Source organism: Gavia stellata, chromosome 25 (genome assembly GCF_030936135.1).
Source record: "Gavia stellata isolate bGavSte3 chromosome 25, bGavSte3.hap2, whole genome shotgun sequence".
Taxonomy (NCBI): domain Eukaryota; kingdom Metazoa; phylum Chordata; class Aves; order Gaviiformes; family Gaviidae; genus Gavia; species Gavia stellata.
In genome coordinates this window covers 8,917,061-8,938,045 of record NC_082618.1, presented here as the reverse complement: position 1 = coordinate 8,938,045, position 20,985 = coordinate 8,917,061, and the positions used below count along the sequence as shown (strand labels likewise).

Here is a 20,985-nt window from a genome sequence, read left to right as displayed (position 1 = left end):
TAGCCTGGCCAGGACAGCCAAATTAACCTTGATAACAGCACTCCAGGGGGAAACAAGCCAAAAAAACAGCAGGGAAAGGAGCTGAGACAAGGCTGGGCACATTCCAGTTAAAAATAGCCCTGCCACAACTTGTACTAAGAAATGCAAGGGGATTATTTGAAAATCACTCCTGGGTTGTTACGTGCTACTGTTTCTGACACACTCTTACACAGGCCATTTATTGATAATGGTCCTCAGCTGAAACTACACCCAACTAAATCCCTGCCCACCCCACACCTCTGCGACATGCAGGGCCAGCAGCGGGGTGCTCGTGCCCAGGAGATGGGGCTAGCGTGGAGCACACGCTCCCCCACACAAAGTTTCGTGACATTTTCCCAGATCAGCACGGCTCTCCGAGGCTGGGGGAGTGCCCTTGAGCTCGGCAGGCTGTGCCTGAGCCACGACTCCCCACAAACACAAAGCTTGGCTTTCCCGAAGTCAGTTGGCTTTGCTAATAACTCGCGGGCTGCGGCTCAGCCAGCACGTGAACATTTCACAAGCTATTGCACAAATCTCAGCAGTAAACAGTCTGCCCTGGAAACGAATGACAAGAGCAACTGCCAATACTTGCATGCAGGAGGCAACATGTGAAAGAAAAACAGGCTGGGCTTGACAGAGCCCTTGCACTGTGGTATGTGAAAAGGAGCTGGGTTTGCATTCAAGACAACGTGGGTAGAAGTGGGAACTTCCCTCACAGCGGCATTACCTGATGCAAACACGCTCTCCTTGATCCTGTTAGCATCCTTGCAGGTTGGAGCTCTGTCCACAGGCACCACGCTGTCTGAAGGTCCAAGGAAAGTTAGATAAGTTAATGCTACTGCAATCAGAGTAAAAAGTCCTTGAGCTCTCAGCGTGGAGTATTAACATTATGCCTGGGGAGACACTGCTGCAATGCATCCTCTGCAGGCAGCGCACCCACCAAGGGATGTCTGCAGGAGCAGGGCGATGGTTATTTACCTACGTTTTCCAGAGCGGCCATTCTCCAGAGCCTGTAAAATTCTCGCCCTTCAGCCCGAGGTTTTTCATGTCACAGCAGTGCTTCTTGTGCTTGGTGTCACACGCAGCAGGCCAAGATCCCAGTTCCCAGTTCATCCCAGTGGCCAGCAGACTGGTACTGTGCCACCTTTTCGCAGAAACCTGGCCTTAAGGCTCCCTGGTATTCGCAGAAACGAGACCGCGGCAGCGTGCTGCATCCTGGGAGACAGTCCCTTTTGGTCCTTGTCAGGGACATGTTTAGCCAATTATGGACAGGAAACAAGGCTGAGGGCATTTTAAGCGTTGCAAAACAACAGTCAAGTCTCCCTGGAGCGGCTGGGCGAGACACGTGGATTTCAGGGAAGTGTGGGATCTCGAATGAGATGGAAGAATACCCCAGACAGCACCCGGTGAAACGCATGGTCTGCAGCATGCTTCCCATGCCTAGGAGCTGACAGTATTTTCTATTTTTATTTAGTCACTAAGAAACAATAAAGAAGGGAACTATTTATGGGAAAGTAACTGAACTCCAGAGGAATCGGGAGGTAAGCAGTGCTGGGGTGCTCTAATACCCAGGGCTATACTTATAGCAGCAGGAGACGTTTTATTGAGCAGACACGCCTCTCCCCTCCATTCCTTGCAGCCCCTTGCTCTTGCTCCCCTCTTGGAGTCAATTACAGCAAGGCACCGGGGTGAGACAGGCTCCTGCACTGCACTGGGCCTGGGGAGGATACCTTTGTGCTTGCTGTTCCTTGCCCTGCTCCCAAAAGCATCCAGCAGAGCCTGGGGAAGGAGGACTTTGGTTTAGAAGATAAGCTGTGCAGTATTTGGTTTCAAGAGTCCACCAAATAACAGAGCTAATCAATAAATGTTTCTTTAGCTCACACACCACGCTCACAGAACTTCAAGTTTTTAGCTAGGCTGACGATGCTCAATTTCTGCTTAAATGTCTACCTAGTCTAGAGCTCCAAGTTTTTTCTAAAAGTCACACAATCTGGCCAGTGGCACAGGAAGATGGGCAGATACAGAAGCCCAAACAGCACTCAATCATAAAAGTGGGTACACAAGATCAACAACAGGGAGAGGTTTTAAGGAACCTACACGAATAAATGCAGCTCAGTTCATTTATGGCATCACTTGTTTTGAAAGCTGTGGCTGATCTCACATTTCCAAGAACAAGATACTGTGTAGTACAGAGCCATGGTCTGTGGGCTGCATTGTAGACATAGCTGGGGCCATGGAAAATGTGAAAGCGACACAAAGAAACAATGAAAATGATTGGCACAAAGACTGCAACAAGACTCAACAGCACCACTGGCATTTAGTTTGCTTTCAGCCAACGAGGAGGGGGGAGCCTGCCACATACAAAAGCCTATTGAAAAGGTGTTTGTCCGAAGAAGCAGTGCCAAGACTTAGTTAGACTGGGCTCCAGCTGACTCAAAGACCTCAAGAGAGGGGTTACTGAGCTATACTGCACTGATCTACAGAAAGGAGGAGCTATGTGGGCACTTACTAAAAAGCCACAGCCAGGGCTAGGGCTCAGGTTGGACCAGGAAATTCACGATAAAAGGAGATTTGCTTAAAGACTTAAAAGGCATCCTGGACAGTCAAAAAATAGTGGCAAGCAGAGATCAGAACAGACAAAAAAGTCAAAGGATCAAAATTAAAAAAAAAAAAAACCCTACACAAAAAATAGACAGGAAGCAGGAGACAAAAAGGTGGGTCACAAGTCAGGTCACAAGCCAGCCGATCCGAATTTCAAAGCCTCAACAAGCTTTGAAAGCAGCAGTATCCAGCTTTGCTTGCTCTAGACGAAAAAGCAAGCTTCCCTTTTCAGTGCAGCGGGGCTGTGCACTGCACAGTGCTGTGACGCTGGTGGATCACAACAACAGTGACTGCCTCTGAGCCCAGAGGTGACAACGATAATACCTTGATGTCGCTGTAGGAGAAAACGTCAAGAACTATGCAGAACCTAGTGAGTCCCAGGAACAACTCACACCTCTCAACTGAAAAATGCCTCTCAGAACAATTCATAATATCTTAGCCACAAATTAAATTAACTAGATTTCATTCTCTGTATCAGAGGAAGGGCTGAGAGTTCCACTTTTGCTTATAAAAAGCAGCAAGTGCCACAATCAAAATGTGTTTTAGTTTCCTCAGTTGACATTATACACTAGGGAGAGAGCAGCACAAGTATGGAACATGGTGCTCTCGAGTAGATGCTAGAGTGCTGAACTAGAAAAGCAGCACATCAAGTATCTCCTTTCAAGTTCTATCTTTCAAAAGGCTGAAAAAATAGTATTTGGTAGAAACAAGCACCTGCTGTTCAGTGCGGAGAGCTGAAGACAGAGGACAGCTTCAGGATCTTTGTGGAATGAGTTTATGCAGAAAGACAGGCCATGAACATTGGTCTCCTCCTCCTGAGAGCAGGAAACAAGAATAGCCCTTTTCTTCTCCTCCTATTTGTGCAGCTGTAGTCTTGCTGGCAAGAGTGGAAGGAGAATGAGCTTGAATCCTGAGGAAAAAAAAAAAAGGAAAGCCAACAAAAAACAGTGAGTCCGTAGGAAAAGCAGCCTATCTCCTAGACTTGTGCATTAAGGCTTTTGCTTTGTTCCGAGATTCATGTTCAGAAATATCATTAGCATTCCCTGCTCACTCCTTCCTCATCCTCTTCCATGCCAGTCACAAGCGCAGGGCTTTTTTAAATAATAAATTGGGAAAAATTTGGTAGTACAATTAAGAAATACAACAGCCACATACCAGCATACCTCAGCTGGGGAGAGGATATTAGCTACAAGGAGGACAAAGCCTGTTTTTTGTAAGGCTTGGATAGAAACTGTAACTTACTGCCAGTTTTTGTCAATTAGCTCTGTATATGCTGTTTTGGCAGCCCAGACAGCTCCCCTTTGCTAGAGGCAACAAATAAGCACCTTGTTGAAAGAACATACAGCTGTTACCCAGGAACCTACTTACCGTATTTGTTTTCAAATCCAAGTTAAAAAAAAAAAAAAAAAGCAGGGTAAATTGTTTTCCCAAAGCAAGGGAAAACAAACTCGGGGACACTTTGTGCCAGAGCTATCCAGAGATAACGAACTCAAGCAAGTTGCCCCATCCTGCCCTGGTGGCACATCCAACTGCTGAGGTGAGCATCTCTTGACCCAAGCAGGGAACCTTCAGCAACTGGTTTAACCAGCCAAGTACAGGCCGTTTCTTTGAAGTTAATACCGTTGGCCTTTGGTTACAGAGACACAGAAACTCGGTTTTTACCATAGAAACACTTCTACTGTCAGTATTTATTTTACCTTAATATACATTTATACAGGCCATAATAAAAAGGCTATTACGCAACAGTTCAGTGAGTTATTACCTAGTTTCAAGAATAATGCATGCAATTACAAAGGAGAGGTAGAAACACCGTATTAAAGACCTAAAAATACAAACATTATATAAACAAACACTTTCAAATTAACTGTTGGAATTTCATACAGATAAATAAGGTAAAAAGTACATTACTCTGTCAAAATAAAGGAAACACATGGTTATCCGAACACTGAAACAATATTTTGATGTGTAAGCCCTGTACAACTTTGTCAAATAGTTCAGACCACTGTGTTTAAGAGGATTAAAATTATTTTGTCCTGGAGAATGGTTTATTCAAGTATTCAAGCAGTTGAGTAACAAAAAAAAAAAAAGTCCCAAAAATAAAGTACAGGAACCATTTCCAGAGAAGCTGATCTGCCTAAATACTCTGCAAATTGCTGTCCTGATAATCTCACGGGATGCTTGAAATGATAATGCCTATAAGGCTAAATGAAGCTTCCCACCTCTCCCCAAAATGCACACAAAATAATCCTGATTTTTCACATGCTGTATGTAGATATTCTACATCAATTTATCAGCATCTCAAACCCCAACATTATTTTCTGGTTTTGCATGGTTCCTTGCAGAACCTTTCAGTTTACAGTATTTATTGTAATACTGCCCAAGGAACAAACTACAGAGAACTGTCATTACACCCCTAGAGACTGCAGGCATTAATGCACATATTGCATGCACAACAAAAGATGCAACTAAATCTATATAAAAAGCAAACAACCAGCAACTCAACATTGCTATTACTGAGAAAGTCCAGAGCAGTAGTTACTCAAGTATTAGACAAATAGGTATAAAATGGAAAGGTTCACATGAATACAAGTTTTTACAGTTTGTCTGAAAGTCTTCTAGAAGCTACATTTTGAAATTCTGAAAAGAATTTTATGTACACTGAAATGAAATTCAGCCAAGTCCATTGTGCCTTCTTTCTCTAAGTTTTTTATATAGTTCTTCAAAAATGAATATACAGTTGCTTTAGTAAATTAGTGCAAAACAAAATATTTTGGAGGAAGATCATCAAATTGTATCCACATCAGCTGAAAACCCAGTGGGGATTTTGCACAGATGGAGCGCAATTTCTTCCGTTACCGTCTTTCCCCCGTGTAAAAGAGCGCTTTCTCTCCATCCCTTCATATGACAAGCTGAGCCATGTTTACCACATGTGAGCTCTGACACAAGCCAGCTTAGCCCCGAAAGCTTCAAACAGCACTTGCACATCGTTAGGGTTTCCCAAATACACTCCGCCACGTTTTACTGACAACTTAAAAATATTTTTCACAAACTTCTGAGGGAATCTTCTGAAGGAAATGTCTTTTTGTACCTGACGCAGAAGGATCCGCTCTCTAGAAACCTCATGAAGGAAAAAAAAAAAACAAACCCTGATCATTCAAGTTCAAAGCACACGTACAAGCATCAGTTTGAAATGTGAAGAGAGATTCTTTTCAATTCTGTTGCTGGGAAGAAAAAGGAGCTGCTGGATCGGTAAGGCAAGTGTACTTTTGGAATTTCTCCTGTTTGAATTTGCTGATGTTTCTTTGGTAGTCACGACAGAAAGGTAAGAATCATCTTCCACGTGGGGCAGAACAAGGACAACAATTAAGCTGTAGTGAAAAAAGTGCAGTATCACTGATGTGGTCCCTTATGTTCACACCGTCTGGTCCTCGGGGTATTCCTACTGCTCATATACAGCCACTGTGCTATAGCAAAGTGCAGAAAGCCTTCGCTCAATGCTAGATTTATCTGCAAACACAGAGAGGTAAAAAATAGGTGATGACTTCAGTGTTATTTTACAACACATTAATGCCATGTAATTTTCAGTATTTTCATTATTCAACATAAACTTACACTTGTGTACATTTTCTATATCTGCAGGGTCTTGCAGTATTTTAGTCAGTCCTTCCAGCAGCAAGGCTGCTTTGTGGTATCGATATGTAATGTCTTCAGTTTGCTGAAACATCTCATCCAGAGCTGCTGACTGAACCTGGAATCATTCAAGAGATTCAGTTACATAAACTGCATTAGGCAAGTAATCAAATGAAAAATTCAAAATGAGTAAGTGTCATTAAGAAACTATTTTTAAGCCTTTATTTAGCTGATCTGTTTTTGTAACTGTAAGGCAACACAACGAAGTCTGAGAGAATATAGCGCCTGTGCTGTATTAACTAAGGATATTCTGCACATACAAGCTATAAAAGCACTTTTTGATCTTTTGTGTTTACATGTGTTACAACAACATATGAATAAATATGCTTGTTCTTCTACCTACATTCTATTGTGAAGATGACAAATGTGCATGACTACATTATCAGGGTTAAGCACAATATTTTCCAGTATCTTTTGTGTGACACCTATGTTAAAAAGACTTCCCTCTCATAAAAAAAAAAGCAGTTAAGTTTCCTGTATGGTTACCGCATCTGCTCCATGGCAGACAGAAAGTTTATCAGTTACATGAAAAAGCTTCCACATGTTTGCTACCATTTTTGCTTTGTATGGACAGGTTGATGTTCTTCAAACGGACCTTGTAGTTTGATGAAGCTACTTCTGTTGCTTCTATGCTTTAGGAAGCCTTACTGTATGAGACTTCAGCACACAGGGCTGTGTGGCTTAGGAGTTCATTTCCTAGTGTTTATGTACCAAATGTGCTGATGTAGGGGAAATGTCCCTGAAGAACGGTATCTGCCAGGAACTTTAGCCACAGTTAAGGCAGGGCAGGAAAGAGAGTGAAAGACTAACAAAAATTACCATGAACAGAATTCTGGAAACATACATTCTATTTTCTGGTTATGTAGAAGAGGTATGTGAGAGAAGGAACCAATTCATCTCAATGTCCTATCATTTAGGTAAAGAGAGTGACTTACCATTTCTACAGCACAGCTGTAGATGAGTTTCTCTGCAGTTACACTGTTGATTTCATCAATGAACCTTTGCTTGTCCGAAAAGAAACGATTCAACTTTTCCGTCAATTTCTTGCACATGCCAATACAGAATTTGTATCTCTCATTGAGGCTTTTTACAACTGGAAGAAAAGTAAGATTAAAAAAACCACCCAAACAAAAAAAACCCACCACCAAAGAAACCCACGCAACCAAACAACAACATAGCCTAAGTTACACTTTTCCCAGCACTAGCAAAGTCAGTCTGTTTAAACTTGTGCTTTTAATGTTTATTTACTCTTCCATTTCTATGAATTAAGTATATATCAAATAATTTCCATTTCAAGTTAATAACTGCCCATTTCTTAACATTTCTAGCTGTATCTTTGTTTACTATCAGAATTGTGCAATTGTGCATACCTACAATTCTCTTGTACAGAAGAAAACAAACAAATGTTGCAACTTAAGCTTTTTGAGTAATGGATCAGCAAAGAAAATTCACAAGCGAAACAAATTAGATTATGTTGCATTTACCTTGCTTAACAGCAGTGGATGGGTTCAGTTTCCCCGATTTCACCTGTGCTTTGGCAAGATGCAGAGAAGAGGCTAGTAACTGGGCAGCCTTCATATACAACACCAGCTGCTCTACTTGTCTAGGGAGGGGGAAAAAGTAATTACGTATCAAAATACCTTTCTTGAACACAAACCATGGGCAGACACCACTTTTTAATCGCAACCCTACATAGGACCCAGCAGCAACAGAAAAGGAAGACAGATGTTTAAAATGCAACTCCACCCCTCCCTTCCCTTTACAAACACCATCACTGGTTTTAGAGTACTTCTGCTCATCTAGTAGCTGCAGCAGCAAATACAAACTGCTTTAATGTAGACATTTTAAAAAGGAACACTTATTTGTGGGGACTAACTGCCCGAGGTCAAAGTCTTGCCGCAAGCGACTGGGTGTACTTTTCTCACAGCGTCTTTTCCTATGCCCCTGGAATTCTCACTTGTGAAAAGCAAACACTTTGCGGGTTTTTGGGGGGTATTTTTGGTTTGGGGTTTTTTTTTGGTTGTTGTTTGTTTTTTTTTGTTTGTGGGTTTTTTTTGTTGTTTGTTTGTTTGGGTTTTTTTTGTTTTTGTTTTTGTTGCGTTTTTTTGTTGTTTCTTTTCAGGAAGAAGGCAGGAAGTGGAACTGCCCTTTCCCACCACTCTAAATTTCTCGTATTTCTCCTTGCTTCTGATTTTTTATTAGGGCTGATTGGTTCCACTGAAAAAAGGTCACATTTGGATACTCCTTCCCCCTTCCCAACCTCTACCTCAGTGCTACTGCTTCAGCCTGGCCAACAGGAACAGAAGAGGGCTCAGATCTGACAGAAGCTGGTAGACAAATTTCCAAGCTTAGAAACGCACTGCTGCACCTCAAGCCTGAACTCCTCACCACGTTCCCCAACTAATGTGGCAGGCCAGTAAACACTGTCCTTTTATTTGTCTGCTAGCAAATATCTCTCTATCCTTTGCTCTTTCTGATCTGTCTTCAGTTGTTAAAAACTTATCCCTATAAAAGATTCTATACAGTAAGACAATCACTCCCAACAAAAAGGGCATAGTTTGAATACATTTTTGATGTATTCAATATTCACTAATTTTCTTGATACTATTTGACCGCATACTTACCCCCATTCTTTGCTTAGCTGGCTGATCTGATCAACAACTATGCTCTCTTGGATTTGGTACAGCGATACTGCAGAAGTACACAGGTCTGTGTTTCCTCCTCGTACTGCTGTCAGATCCAGAACACATTCTGTAAATGTCAGCATCATGTTTAGATGACGCAGTGTATCTGTATGTTCTCTCTGTCAGAGGGAAAGACGACAACAATTTAACCATTACAAGCCATACGGCAAACAAGTACACTTAAAACTCTTGTTAATAATTCGAGGATTTCTCGGTATGTCAAGTCTATGCAGAAATCGCATTGTAGTAAAGCCAGCACTAGGGACTACAGAACCAAATGGGTCCAAACAGATCAACAGATACTAACTTGTTCTCTTTTCATTAATGATTTCAAGATACTGTAGCTTATACTTAAGAGCCTTTCAACAAAGCCAAAGGAATGGGACATGGAGTTCTATGTTTGTTGAAACCTGAGCAACTAAAGGAATCACAAGTGGGATATATTACTTGTTATTATATTATCAGCAACCCAAAAGTATGCTCGGCACTTGTATGAGAAGCCAGGAGGAACATTTGGCTTTTATTATGTAACAGACTTGATACCTACAAAAGAACTGATCTAAAGCTTCATACTTATCTGCTTCACTCTAATTTACACTTAGATCTACAATTATATTGTGTTAAAAGGTGGCTGTTGCCAAAAGTTTACAATTTAAACTGAACAATTTCAATTGGACCTAACAACTCACTGCCTTCTTGGTGACTAAAACAGATACTAAATGCATAGTCTCTGCTAAAAAAGATTAGCCTCCAAAACTAATCAAACATATCTTAGCAATATTTACAATCTTTTCATTAGTAATGCAGGTCTAAACACATTTTAAACTCTATCAGTGGGAAGAAAACAGTGTACTGTCAAACATTCATGTTATAACATAGAGATTCAATAGGGATCCAAACACCTTCCAGCAAGATGTGAATGAGAAAACAGAACAGCAATCTGCCTTGAGAAATTTACAGTCCAAGGATAGCATTCTGGTGAAAGACCACGCCGGTTTCCGTTTTTAAAGTATCACTCCTCCACACATTTAAAAAAAAAAATATAGGACACTTCCCACAAGTAGGATTTAATGTCATCCACTGACTGTGAAGAAGCAGTTAAAAACAATGCCCAGAGGGACACTGCTACTGTCAACAACCCACATCCAGAGACTTGGCATTAAAACAGAGGCCTCTCTGGAAGGCTCTGGTGAACAAAAGCAGTCATGTTCCTTTGGTTACCTATTCAAATACATAAAATGCCAGGAGTAACTACCAAAAAGAAATAGGCCACCATCGATACAGGAGTATTTTCAAGATCTTAAAAAGGAATATGTGAGATAGTGAAGAGGAAACTACAAAGTGCACTGAGCAGTCCTGTTTTTACCATGTCTCTGTTTTAGCAGCATTATACATTATAAAACATTAAATTATTTTTTCTATACCTCCATTAAAGTTTCCTCAGGCAATTCGGGAGCTTCAAAAGTGATAAAGCCCTCTAAGCTGGGAGGCGAAGTACCATAAGGCATGTACTTCAGACTCGGAGCTGCCTCGGCTCCCGGAGGAGAAGAACCCATATAAATACCAGGAGGAGAGCCCATATATACACGGCCACTAGTAGAGCAGAGAGACCCTCCAGAACTGTTTGATCCAACTACAAGAAAAATAACACACACATTCAGTCTAATAGGTTGTTCCATCTCGCAGCGCTGGGGCTGTAGATGATAGCAAATGACAAATCAGTAGTCATCACAGATTCACTCTTGGGAGGCTCTCCTCATTGTTTCTTGCATCACTCTGTAGAGAATGCAAAGGCTACACCTTAATGAACAGTGACTTTTTACAACACAGATTCTGGCAAATAGTTGACAAGGATTCCAAGGCAGACAGTCCAACAGTACAGACCAAAGGTTGTGCTATAAGTTCACAAAAGCACACTGCTGCAGACTCCTGCTCATCCTGAGCAGATGAAGGCCTTTACCTTGAGATCTTTGATATTTGTAATATAGCTGACACATGCCGAAATGCAGTCAGCTCACACCCCTTGTGTGTTGTTTCTGATACAATGCACAGCAGCAGACAAAAATGCAGAACCAGAAATCTAACTTTTCCTCTCCACCTTTGTCATAGAGATCTATTATACTCCCTGTGGTGGAGTAAAGCTGTGTACACAGAAGGTTACACACCACTGTATTGTAAATCCATGCCTCTGGCCCTCTCTTGAGGAGAGAAAAGGCAGAGGTCACCTGATACTAATCTCTACTTTACAGACCACTTTTACTGTATGGCCTAGAGGACCTACTGCACAAGGTAGTAAGCAGGTTACTGGCCCAAGAAGTGGGCAAGCCTAAATACTGCTTTTGAGGACAGTCCACAGTTGTTAGTTGTTGAAAGTCTTACCTGAGGTGGTTCTTGTTCTGAGGACCATATGGGTGCAGGTAGGAGGGGTGGTGCTGCTCGGAGGGGACCCAACAGTAAACATGACAGCCCGAGAACTCGCCCCGCTTCCCATGGAAGGAGGTGCCATTGCAATTCCATAGGCCCCTGCTGGAGCTGGAACAGAAAATTTCAGCAAGTTAGTCCCTATTACATATAATCATACCAGTAAGTAATTACATGCAGCAAATCGGAGCACTGCAACACAATATGCTTTGATGTAGATCCAAGACTTGGACTAGTTAGAAGTTCTAACAGCAAATAAAACAAGCTGAGTGCACAGCCTTGGCAATGCACAAGAACAGTCAAGATGCAGTCTTCATATATCTTTTTACTTTCCATCTCTCTCTGCTCTACCCTCACCTAGGAAAGAGCAACAGAGGCTCTCTCTGTAAGCCTGAGAACAATACCAGTCCTGCAGCAAAAGATACAACAGAAGAATTCTAAAGGCAGATCATGACAGGTCTGGAGGCTAAAGACCAGCCCTGTCTGCAGAACTTCTTCCATCTGCTCAAAAATGAGGTGAGAACTCTTGGTGGCCACTTGTGCAAGGGTTTAGCTGGGGGAGGGAGGAGGAGAAAAATGACCCAGAATTACGTAAACTGGCTTTCATATGAAAACAAGGCAGCATTAGGAAATGAAACAGCCATAAATGTTGTATTAAAAATAAAACCAAACCAAAAAACCCCAAACCCCTCTAGCCAGTATAGGCAGTTGAAATATTTCTGTGTTTAGCACAGAAATAGATATTTTCTGTCTCAGTTATTTTTAAAGCTATGCTAAAGAAATGCAACATATCCTCTTCAAAGAATAAGAAAAGCCTTCTGTGCTGAGGCTAAAAATTGTCAGAACCAATTATCGAAGTTGGAAGCAGAACCGTATCTAGTTGGCACTCCATAAAAACCCTAGCACATAAAGACAGCTTGGATGTATCAATCTGTTCCTTACCTGTATCCATTGGTCGCTCTGTATTGAGGCTGTCTGTACTGCCTTGATATAACTGGCCACCAAGGGTAGTCTTCACCTGTTGATCTGATAGCTTCCCAGTACTAACAGACCTAGACAGAAAAACATATGAATTCACAACAAAGTTCTTCAGTAAGATCTTCCTATCTAACTTGCAACTAAGGCTGACTTTCAGATTCTTAGATTTCAGATTCTTAGAGAGAATTCTTCAACAAAAATACAGAAAATCTTGAAATCTCGCTGTTCATCAAGGACCTACTGAAATAGAGCTAACCGTAAAAATAAAGAGACCTTTTTATCTTAAAAAGCTATATTGCAAATTTTGTCATATAGCTTTTCAAGCAAAAACTGTACAGGCTTCACAGAGGCAATGATATTCCATATTCAGATAATCAAAACAAAAGGGAAGTAGACAGCAACACAAAGCGCTTCAGGAAGTCCATGCTATATTTATACACAGTACAAAATGTTTCTGTTGTATACACCAAACCTCAGCATCCCCTCACAGCTCACTTTTTGCATGGTCTTCCCCTCCAAGTTGCTGTGTGCAATGTACATTCTTCTGCCAAGGTACCCACCCAGCTTTACATGTTATAAATACTACAATGCCTACCTGCCGAATGTAGTTTTACTGTGCTGTTCTCCTGCCTGCTTTTCACCTCCTTGGGTGGAGTGGAAGTGCGTGAAATCCCTCGGATCAGTGATGTCTTTAGGCTGCAACGGGGTATCTACTGAGCCCTGGCGATTAGCCAGGGCCAGCAAGTTTGAGGACGCTTGAGTTTTAGGTATTTTGAAAGGAGCTGTTGCCTTTAAGAATCAAGACCAAGAACACACAAAAACCAAGGTTAGAACCCTAAAATATTATTGGGAATTGTTTCAGACAGCATGTTACCACTTCACATTTTACTGACAGTGGGAAACGCAACAAACCTTAGTAGGAGAGCCAATGATTGTTGGTAATGGAGTTTTGAACAGCCAGTCTGAACTCCTAGGTGATGATCCCATATGTTTGGTAGGTGATGTTCCCAAGCTACCTGGCCTACTTGGTTGTGGAGAATGACTGTATCCATACCCAGCATAGGATGGGCATACTGGGTCTGAATGCTGCTTTCTGAGCTTCTGCTTGTTTTGGTAAATATCTGTGAGAGTAGGAGCACTCTGCAACCTCGCTCCCATCAAAAGTGACTGTGGAGACTGAGATGGTGGTATCGGAGAACCTGTGGGGATGACAAACAATGAAGTAAAATGCTACGTGCTTGGAAAATGTGTCAATGAGATCAACATTAAACTGAAAGGAGATGGGACCACAAATTTCATGAGGTATGTTTGTTCATCAACTCACTAGATGGCAAGGAGAATGGATTTAGCCTGTCAGCTATTCAGACTAATGCTACATTACACTGATGAGAAGTTCAAGCTGCCAAACAGGCAAGATTTCAGGGTGACAGCTGTATTGGCAGCTGCAGTACTGCTGGCAACCTGCATCAAGACAAATAAAGTGGTTGGATTCAGCAGGAATGGCATAACCAATACTGAAATTTCAAGTGCAGCCACCAAGACTCTAGGTTGAACAGAGGTTCGCAAGTATTGGAATTACATTCTTGCAAAGAAGTGCATACTGCAACATTGCATGTTAATGACTTGTTTTGTACGTAACGACTTTATTTGCAGATACAAAAGGCAGCTCATCTCATGGTTCCCGCAAGAAAACTAGGTACTAAAAAGAAGCAAATTATTCTGATGAAACAGTTTGGGATCATTACTTTGGGTAGTCATTTACTTTTTAGGCTGTCAGACTGAATCTTTTTCAAAAGCTTACTATGTACAAAGGAAGTCCACACTTAAGTACGAGTGCAAAGTTTCTCCTAAAGCAAATGTAGATGGAAGAGTTATAAGCAGTCATTTAAACAGAGGTCTTCGGGTAAGTATCTTATGAACATCTCACCTACTCAAAGGTGCCCTTCCTCTTTCAAAATAAGGAACCTGAAATTTCATGAAATGTTCCCTTCCTTGTGATAGTTTTATGTCTCGTGATGAGGAACTGTGCAAAGTTACAAACAGTACATAAGACTTCAGCTTTATGGCCACAGCTTCCCTTTGTAACCTCAAAGAGCTGACATTGAAGCAACAATTTCAATCACGCTTCAAAAAAATGGCAAAACTGAAAATCAACCATACTAACTAGGTAAGATTTTTAACAGCTGGCCCAGACAATCTTCTGAAACAGGCTCCATTTCATAAATGTATGCTCAAAAAAACATCACAAACTTTTTGTAGTTTGCTCAGTAAAGTGCCCAGCTGTTAAGACATCTTTCAACCTTCCTAAGCCTATGCTTTTGCTAGTTAGATTTTGAGTATGAGCTACTTCATCTTGATTTCATTCCACTCCATTAAACAGTATGTTTTAGAATAGCCTTTCTGCCTGCAGCTCCAGCAGAGGGATCAAGTCTACCTCTCATTAACTTCCCAGCCAAGAATTTGTTTGTTTGAAATCCCTCTGCTTGTCTGTCTCATAGCATTGAAAGTCCTTACCTGTCATTTCAGAAACCAGTCTTAAATCTCACTGGTTACTGTTCTAGTGTCATTGCCACCACAGGGAAGGCTTCTGAATTAGAAGTTTGTCCTCTGCTGCCACTGACAGCAAGAGCAGCTCAATTAGTTCAGAAGCTACATTATGACAGACATCTTCAGTCCTTAGAAAATCTCAGTACAGATGACCTCACTTCACCCAGAAGTAAAAGACAGCTTCCCATACCCATTTAAACACTGAGAAACAGACTTGCTGCAATTTGTGGTATTTTACAAATAGAAATAAGCCTCCATTCATTTGAAATTAAGAAATAAAGTCAAGTAGGAAAAGAACGCAGGGGAACAGATGAAGAAATAAAACATTAAAACCCCTTACAGCCACAAAAACAGTGCTGTGATGTAAGTACAAGTCAGTTTGACACTGGCAAAAGGCACTAAACCAAAAGCCCTACAAAATTCTATCCAAAGAAAAGATGCCACAAGAAAAGCATACACACTGCTTTGTATTCTCTTCACACACACCCTTTTTTTTTTAATAAGAGAAGATACTATTTCAATCTGAGGATTCACTCATTCCTTGTCTTTTGTTGAGATTGCCAATGGCACAGCAATTATGAAGGCAATTTTTGAGACATGTCATAGAACTTATTTCATATGGATGAAACCATTCCCAGATATTTGCAATACGGCTACTCCAAGAAATGAAGGCTCTATCATCTCCAGATGATTTTGGAAAGTGCTTAAATAGGGGAAAAACCCACAATGCAGTTTCAATACCACCTCTTAGAAAGTCAAAATAAAGAGTATACCTAGTATTTTAGATAAAGAAGAAATTGCACCCAAAACGTGCACAGAGCAAAAGAATGTGTTGCTGAATTGCATATTCTTATGCCCAATCCTTCTAGCATTATAGTGCGATTCCATCTTTAACAGTCTCAGAACATCTTCAAGTCCTATTTCTCCCTGATTTTTTTTTTTTTTTTCTGCTGGCATGCCATAATAATTTATGAATTGCAAAGCTTACTGAATGCTTAGCAACACTAACATCAGATCCCAGTCAATTTCCTAAGGGAATGGTGAAAACGTGCTGCACGCTGTACACTGGCAGTTCTTTTTCCCTTTTCTGAGGACTGTCATGACGGAGCTAGTCTATCAAAACCAGACTGAGAAGCATGTTACTACCATTCATTATAATCCATCCACTTCCATCTCTGTTTAAAGACAGGCATTATCACAGTTGCTTTTTCTTCTTGAGAAAAAGAAACTTCAGTCATTCTCTTATTGTGTAGGGAATTAGTTATGGGGAAAGGTGTCTTGATACAGGCACAACTGGGCTAAGTTTCTACAGAAACTCAGCACACCACTTACACAGTGTCTCCTATTAACCCATACTAATGTGGTGTTGGCTCTCCTCCCCCTTCGCAAAATGCTGCAGAAGCTCTATCAAAATAGTATTGGTTGCATTGTCCAAAGTCACTCACCTGAGAAGGTTCTACTCCTTGATTCATGTCCTTGAAGTTGTCCGCAACAACAGTGTCCAAGTTGCTCAGGTATGGTTCCAACTATGCAAACAAAATCAAAATGTGAATTTACACTTTATACTTCACCTACAAATGAAGGTAAAGCAAAATAAAACCTAGTTAGTTTACTTCTGAGTCATTTAACAGAAATTATTTCTGCAAATGTGACCTAGTTGCACAGGTTTTGGTTTAAGATAATTTCAAGCAAGAATTAGCGTTCTGAATTACTGTTCCAGATAAACTGTCACTAACTGCTAAGAATTTACAGGCTTACCTAGTGGTGAAGGAGAATACGGTCTAGAAGATCCTGTGGATAACCTGCGCCCAACACCCTGTGCAGCGTCAGCTGTTACTGGAGAACAGGAGCCCATCTTCATGAAGCCCATTGGGCTAGTATTCGAGCGTCTCACAACTCCAGCTCTAACAAGGTGAAAAGAACGGTTACACACACTATAGTAACTGTGGTTCCTTGAGATAAGCTTCAGAATCCCCTAAGGAGTATAATGATCAGTTAAAGAAAATACTGATATTTAAAGAGAAAGCTATGACGAAGCTTTTTAAGCTAATAACTTAAGGTAAGCTTCCCATACTGAAAACAACCAAGATTTAATTCCCTTTGGTCACATTGACTTTTTAAATTTTCAATGCCATAATAGTCTGTTAACTGGAGAAAATTAAAACAGATATCCCTTAGTTGGATTCCTAACCTTCAAACAACTTAATCATCAAATTTTGAATTTGACAATCAAGTGAAATGTGTTGCTGCAAATGCCCATTTTTATGTCAAAGATTATGACAAAGTTTTCATATTGGGTCTGGTATACAGGTCAGATAACTGAAAACAGATTATTTAAGAGAAAGGCACTTCCCAAAGCATAGCAACTATTGTAAAATCAGAGATTCTGAAAAAAAAAAAATATGCAAGGAACCATGGGGTTTGTTTTTGTAAATATCTCCAGAGTTCTGAGTAGTCTGTTTCTGAGTCTTTGACCTTCACCATCCTGATCCTGCAGACCACAAGGCAGAGAGTAAGTCTGGCACACTAGAGCTTTGTAATAAGACAAGCTGGTTAACTAGCATGCCAAAAATTGTTTCCTTGAATGCACTGTACTGTAGACTATCACTCCATCACTACACGTGTGAAAACAAAACATAACTTATTAGTGAGTTTCTAATTTTTGATGTAATGCCATATAATACACAAAGAGGAATAAAAAAGCAAGACTTAATCTTTTTACCTTCTTGGGTTGCATTTGAGTGAAACGAGCTCATTTTGTTTTCATGAAAAATTTTAAGTGCCCACCCAACAATCTTGAGATTGTGAAGGACTATTATTTGTTATCATTAAAATGTCTGCTTAGTATGTTTTTGTACAGGAAAAAAAATGACATCAGCAAGAAAGCATGGACATCTGTCAGGGTACAAACACAAACGAGAACCAAGAAAAAGGAGTTTAAAAAAACCAAACTCACCTTGGTGATCCGTGGGGGTTTGACACGGGGCTGGCAGTAGAAGAGAGGTTCTGTTCTATGCGCTGGTAATTCCGTAGCTGAGTGGGAACTGGGATAGGTGCCGTTTCGCTGCGAGGGGATACGGAAGGCTGACAATGCCTGAAGTTAGAAAGTACGGAGACAGGAGATGAATATAGGTAGACAGGTCTCTCTCCGAGTTGTACCATTGTTGAAATTTCAAGAAAATCTAGGAAACAGGCAAATAAGCTGCTTCTGCACTCCCTGCATGCAGCATGAACTTAGTTTGTCCTAATCTCGCTCTAACACTTCACAGAGGAAGATCAGGAACTGTTCATTACTAACTACCTTTCTTACACTGGCTAGTATCAGATGAAGCTGAGAGTGCAGTACTAGCTGAACCACTTCGTCATGCATCACAGCAATCTACAGATCCCTTTGACTTCCTGCCAATCAGCCCGCTCTGTTTACCACACTTCAAAATAGCGTTCTAGGAAAACCCACTGCACTAAGAACAGGAAGTTCAGCAGCAGGGCTGGAATGTGTACAAAAGCCACTAAAGCACAGTCAGAGATATCCCAAAGAGACACCGTGAACTTGCTAAAGGAAAACATGTTATGTAACCAACCTCCAACAAAATGACCAAAACCACACACCTGAACATTAATCCACAGACTCGAACTGCAGATTAGCATTACCCAAGTTCAACTGAAGTGTCAGTGACCTGGCTTACCTCAGTGTACTATCTGATAAAGGAAGCAAACCACTGCAACGTAATCAGTTACCAACACTTTTAAAGGAAGACAGAATTCAGTGGAAAGAATTTCAAATGAATGGGCTTTTTGGAAGATAATCAGTTTAGTATCTGGTCCTTTATTGACCACCTCTTCAGAGAAAGATTAGAAATTCTTAGAGGAAATGTGAAAAATGTTCTACCATTCTCTAGAAAACCAGCAGTTACAGCACTCACTGCATGGCTACAGCTGAACAGAAATCTGGATTTCTGACTGTATTTGTCCTATTCTCTTTGCTACCTCTGAGAATGACATACTACTTCCTAATACGCATAGAACTTCCTTAGCAAAAGAAAAGACGTTTGTCCTTTTATTGCCACCCAGTTTCTTGATAATACAGAGTAATTTGGAAGTCAGCTGTGAGCACACAGTCAGTGGAAGGCCTGAAAGCTTCTACATGAGAAGGTCTTCCAAGTGGAAACGACACAAAGGCAGCGGACAGCCTGCTACAACTAACACAACCAGCTGAGGTAGCACAGGGAGGCTCCCTACGCCCCACCTCCTGGGGAGGGGAAGCAGATGTTATTTAAACTGTGGCAGTGACACTGAGGAGGCCATGAAGGCACTTAAATTTTTTAAGTACTCAGCATGGAAAATCCCTTCCCCTGCTCTCACACAGCCTTGCTGGTATATCCAAGCACGCTCTGTGAGCTAACTGGAGGCAGCAATGCTGTGTTAGTGTGGTGGAGAGGCATGGTACAGTACTTGGCCTTCCATTAGGGCTCCCAGCTCAGGCCCAAAGCTAAGATCTGGTTAAGCATCCTTGAGTCTGATACGGTTTGTTACTGGTTAGAGAAAATGTAATACAGATGTGTGTACCAGAGTTGCATGCAAATCTTGTTTCTGTGAGATCCAGAGAATAAAATTAGCAATTAACCTCTACCTATTCTGCCCATTCTGGCTGGAGCCTGAGAAGTGTTACGGCTTGTTCTACTTGACATAAAGCAGCGTAACTATGGGTAAAATTCCTTAAGTTTGATCAGCTAATCAGAAAAATTCACTCTTTCATAGGGCATAATCTTTCGTTTAAAAAAATAAAAATAAAAATCACACACTACGAAAGAACATTTCTCAGGAAATAAAAACACAAAACCAAAAACTAAAAGCAACATCTCGCAGAATATCAGACACACTCTGCTTCCTTCAGACCATGCCCCAAGCAGCCCATTAGTTACTTAATTTACTCAACCAATAATTAAATCAAAATATTATAGTACAAACACTGAAAGTGTAAACGGTAGGCACCTGTTTCTAATCACATGACCGTTTAGCTCTTAACTTAGTAATGTACCAATAACTGGCATATTTTCATAAAACCTGTAACTCTAAAAACTGTGATGCCTGACCCAATTTAAAATAGGAAATTACAATGTATTTATAATAGTTGTACATGGCCAATCCAGAGCAAATGGATCTTTACAGACAAACCATCCCCATTATCTGCCCTTAAACACAAGAGGTAAGACTAAAGCTGTATTGATGGTCCGTGTCAGCAGATTTCACAAACTGCACAAAGATCAGCACAAAGTAGCAAACTTTTCTTGTGACAAGCAGTTCTAAACAAATAATGCTGACTCACAGCCCTGTAGCACTAGCATAAGCCAAAAATACACCCAACATAATAGCTTTATTCCCCATTTGGCCACTCATCGTCTTTCTATTTGTACTGAAAACATTATGAAATTAATTACTTGGTCAAATGACAAATCTAACCCTTCTGTTTAGATATTACATGAGTATCTAAATAGTATGATAAGCTTTACATTTTCCATTATAATACAGGAAAGCTTTCAGGCACCTCTGATGAATATCAGTTCTACTCCAAACTAGCAGAAACTTTGTGTACAACCATGTGGAAGAAAGGACTTCCTAACAGTCCTGCTGATGGAAAAGCTGCAATACATGTTTAGCTCTTTCATGTGGCTTCTTTGGTATCTTGCGAGACAAACACGAAATCCACAGTAATCGGTTGCACAGAAGCCACACCCAGTTACCAGACACAAGACAATCCAGCCACGAGACACAAATCCATAGCAATCTGGGCTTTGTAAATTCCTCTTCTCTCACAACTACTTAAAATGTATACTGCACTCAGTATCTTGACTTGCTAAAATGAAGACTGTGCTGTGCTTTGTAACACCAAAAAGGTGTTATGCCTCTAAAGTTTCTGCTTTCAACCAGTTCAAAATTTAAACAGACAAAAGAATGCTATCGTTCCTTAGGGAAATCTTTTGGGGATGCATCAGAGGCAGAAGTTAGCTATGAAACCATCAGCCATTAGAATGCATTAAGCATAGAG

At 40.9% G+C, this 20,985-nt stretch overlaps 1 protein-coding gene across 3 annotated transcripts in view; it reads right to left on the bottom strand.

Annotated features, from left to right (window-relative positions):
* Nucleotides 1–4,289: 4,289 nt before the first annotated feature.
* The window catches only part of ULK2 (unc-51 like autophagy activating kinase 2), a 40,316-nt gene continuing 23,620 nt past the window's right edge, over nucleotides 4,290–20,985 (bottom strand). For 2 of the 3 annotated variants that reach the window (XM_059829139.1, XM_059829140.1), the window contains 13 exons: nucleotides 17,896–18,033; nucleotides 16,698–16,843; nucleotides 16,385–16,465; nucleotides 13,305–13,591; nucleotides 12,988–13,181; nucleotides 12,357–12,466; nucleotides 11,373–11,525; nucleotides 10,418–10,626; nucleotides 8,934–9,112; nucleotides 7,794–7,912; nucleotides 7,245–7,402; nucleotides 6,232–6,367; nucleotides 4,290–6,126 (listed from right to left, as the gene is read on the bottom strand). In XM_059829139.1, the coding sequence (XP_059685122.1) occupies nucleotides 6,059–6,126; nucleotides 6,232–6,367; nucleotides 7,245–7,402; nucleotides 7,794–7,912; nucleotides 8,934–9,112; nucleotides 10,418–10,626; nucleotides 11,373–11,525; nucleotides 12,357–12,466; nucleotides 12,988–13,181; nucleotides 13,305–13,591; nucleotides 16,385–16,465; nucleotides 16,698–16,843; nucleotides 17,896–18,033 (1,978 nt within the window). In that variant the 3' untranslated portion in view covers nucleotides 4,290–6,058. Of the gene's footprint in view, nucleotides 6,127–6,231; nucleotides 6,368–7,244; nucleotides 7,403–7,793; nucleotides 7,913–8,933; nucleotides 9,113–10,417; nucleotides 10,627–11,372; nucleotides 11,526–12,356; nucleotides 12,467–12,987; nucleotides 13,182–13,304; nucleotides 13,592–16,384; nucleotides 16,466–16,697; nucleotides 16,844–17,895; nucleotides 18,034–20,985 lie in introns of those variants that run through there. The other variant, XM_059829142.1, reaches the window with a different exon arrangement.